This window comes from Fukomys damarensis, unplaced genomic scaffold, assembly GCF_012274545.1.
Source record: "Fukomys damarensis isolate Sample0158 unplaced genomic scaffold, DMR_v1.0_HiC HiC_scaffold_27, whole genome shotgun sequence".
In the NCBI taxonomy this organism is placed as follows: domain Eukaryota; kingdom Metazoa; phylum Chordata; class Mammalia; order Rodentia; family Bathyergidae; genus Fukomys; species Fukomys damarensis.
Window position 1 is genome coordinate 7,550,829 of NW_022900939.1, and position 2,977 is coordinate 7,553,805.

At 63.6% G+C, this 2,977-nt stretch overlaps 1 protein-coding gene across 3 annotated transcripts in view; it reads right to left on the reverse strand.

Annotated features, from left to right (window-relative positions):
- Positions 1–6: 6 nt before the first annotated feature.
- The window catches only part of Cd82 (CD82 molecule), a 31,439-nt gene continuing 28,468 nt past the window's right edge, over positions 7–2,977 (reverse strand). For 2 of the 3 annotated variants that reach the window (XM_010612511.3, XM_010612509.3), the window contains 4 exons: positions 1,789–1,890; positions 592–792; positions 430–513; positions 7–280 (listed from right to left, as the gene is read on the reverse strand). In XM_010612511.3, coding sequence (XP_010610813.1) covers positions 203–280; positions 430–513; positions 592–792; positions 1,789–1,890 — 465 coding nt within the window. In that variant the 3' untranslated portion in view covers positions 7–202. The remainder of the gene's footprint in view (positions 281–429; positions 514–591; positions 793–1,788; positions 1,891–2,977) is intronic. The other variant, XM_019205798.2, reaches the window with a different exon arrangement.

Consider the following 2,977-nt stretch of genomic DNA (forward strand, 5'->3'; position numbering starts at 1 on the left):
CCGCACACTGGGCACGGCCTCCGGGCAGGGGGAGTCCCGGCCTGCGGGCAGTGAGCAAGGGGGCGGCAGGGCTCAAGGGCGGAGGCAGAAAGGCAGGGAGGGTGCAGAGCAGAGAGCCCCCCCTTCCGGAAGGCGGGGAGGAGGGAGCTGGGAGCCCCCAGGGCTGGGGGGAAATGGGCAGGGAGGCGGGGACAGCGGCGCCTCAGTACTTGGGGACCTTGCTGTAGTCTTCGGAGCGGATGTGCCGGCACAGGCAGAGGGACAGCAGCATGCCCAGGAGCTGTGGGGACAGGGGCGTCAGGAGGGCCCTCCCGGCCCAGCCCCACCGCTGTGTCCATCAGGCAGTTGTGCCCGCGGACAGCCTGGGCAGCAGGCGGCCGAGCCCAGAGAGGGCCCCACCCGACCCCAGGGGAGAGGGCAGGGACAGACCTCCAGGGCCGCAACGCCCACGCACACGCCCAGGATGATGCCCAGGTTCTCCTGCAGCCAGGCCTGCACCTTCTCCCTGCAGCCCTGAGGGGACACGGCCGGGTCAGGCACACGCGTCCTGTGCCCAGAGCACCCGGGCGTGGGCCCCGGGATGGCGCTCACCTCCCTGTACACCGGCCACCTCTCGGGGTGGTTGCCGTCCTGGGTGACGTTCTGGGGGCTGCAGAAGCCCGTTGTCGCCGAGAGGCTGGCTTCCTCGTCGCTCTGGTCCTCACAGGAGCAGGGGTAGGTGGGCTCGCTGCGGTTCATGAGCGCGGCGTTGTCCGTCCAGTTGTAGAAGCTGACCCAGCCGCAGCACCGCACCTGGGAGGCGGCACGGGGCTGCGACCACGGCCCCTTCCTGCACAGGGCCGCGACCCCGGGCCACCGAGCCACCGGGACTAGAGTTTAGGCCCTGCTCTGGCTTCTGGGAGCCACGAGGGATGGAAGTGGCTTTCGGGCAGGCATGATCGCGCACACCTCCAATGCCAGCGCTCAGGAGGCCGAGGCAGGAGGATCATGGCAAATTGAAGGCCGACTTCGGCTACAGAAGGCCAGCCTAGGCTATAGGGAAACTCTGTCCCCAAAAGCCAATAAAGTTTCCTTACTTATAAAAGGAGACACAAAGGCTCTGAAAGTCCAGACTGAGGCAAGTACAGATCTGGAGAGCCCAGCAGGCCAGTTCTACTTTAAGGTTGAAATTTTGCTCTGAGCTTCCTGGTTGCCAAAGTGAAAATGGTCAATTCTGCTATTTTGAAGGAGAAATTGGTCTCCTCCAGGGGGAGGAGGACTCTCCCAGCTCTGCGTGCTCACAGTACTCTTCCAGGGTTCCCAGGAGGACAGCAGGGTGGGCTACTACTCCCAGGGCTTCGAGGCCACCTGGTGCTGAGTTCAGGATTAGTGCCCAGCAGGGGGCGCTATGCCCTTTCAGAAGAGCCCAGCCAGGGGCAGCATTTCTTTCTTTCCTCTTTTTTTTTGGGGGGGGGGGCTTCACTGTGTAGCCCAGGCTGGCCTAGAACTCATGCCAATCTTCCTGCCTCAATCTCCCCAATGCTGGGGTCACGGGTGTGCACCCCCACGCCGGTCTCAGGAAGTAAGTTTTCGCTTCCTCATTACAGTCGCCTGGCTGTCTCCTCTCTGGCAAAAAGGCTGGCACCTCTGGGGTGGGGGTCCCAGCCTATCACGTGCCCCCGAAAGACACACAGCCTCCCCTGGCCCTGCTAGGACACCCACAGACCCGCCAGGCCAAGCAGAGCGGCGTTGCTGGGTGCAGGGAGGGCCGGTGACCCTCAGCTGGGCACTGCCATGCAGGCCCCTTACCTGTGCCTGCACATAGTCCCAGGCCTCCTGCAGGCTGTCCTGACTGCTGGCGTTGTAGTTCCGGATGATATCCAACACCACGGTGCCCATCTCCTCCTTCAGCTGCAGAGGATGATGCGGGATCTGGTCAACTTCTGCTCAGACTTCCCCTGCCCAGTGCCCACCTTTCCTGGCCTGGCCAAGTCACTGCTAGAGGCCTCCTGTGGCCTCATCACTCTCAGGAAAAATGCTATCGTCCTCTCAATGGCCACCAACACCTCTGCCACTCTGTCCTTCCTTCCTGCGCCCTTTAACACAGGGGTCTCTGCTGTCTGTGCCAGACTCACTCCTGCCCCAGGGCCTTTGCACTTGCTGTGGCTGCTGCCTGGGGCACTGCCCACAGATATGAATATGGCTCACTCCTCTGCTTCCTTCAGGGCTCTGCTAGATGCCACCTTCCTGACCACTCTTCAAACACCTGACTCTCCTACACCCTCCACCTGCCCTTCCAGCCCTCCTTATCCTGCATGGACAAGTGTGGGGGTTTTCTCCCTGGCACAGACAAGACATGGGCATGTGCTTCTGGTTTATCATCTCTCCTGATGGATGCCACCCAGGTGGGAGGTGGACATTCACAGGGTACTGCTGTGACCCCGCTGCCTGGAAGAGGAGGGACCAGGCTTCTGGGGAGATGGCCTCGGGGCCTGGGACTCAGTATGGAGTCTCAGTCCTGGCCCTGCCCAGGAGTCGAGCTCCCCGGTGGCTGTGGTGAGAAGCACCGGGATTTCAGTCGTGGAAAATAAGGCGGGTAGAGTTGGGGCAGGGGCCACCAGCCCAGGGCAGGGAGGGCAAGGCCAGGCCCGCCGCCCTGGGTTCCTGAGAAAGAGCACCTGGGAGACGGGTCAGGGGCTCGGCGGGGGCTCCCCGCAAAGGCTGAGCCCAGACACCCCCTACCCAGCGGCCCCGGGCTAGCTGGGATCTCAGTGCAGCCCTCACACAGCCCCAGGGCCCAGTCCCGCACCCCATCACAAGAGACGCAGACAGGAAGCCCAGGCAGGTCACGTCGCTCAGCCAGGGTCACACAGAGGCCCGGACCCAGGCTTGTCTGACTCCAGAACCCACGTTTTCCTCCCGTTTGTTGGCCCACGGATCTTGGGGCTCTGTCCCCACCGTGCCGGCTCCGCCTCCGGGCCCCGGGCCCCGCCCTCCG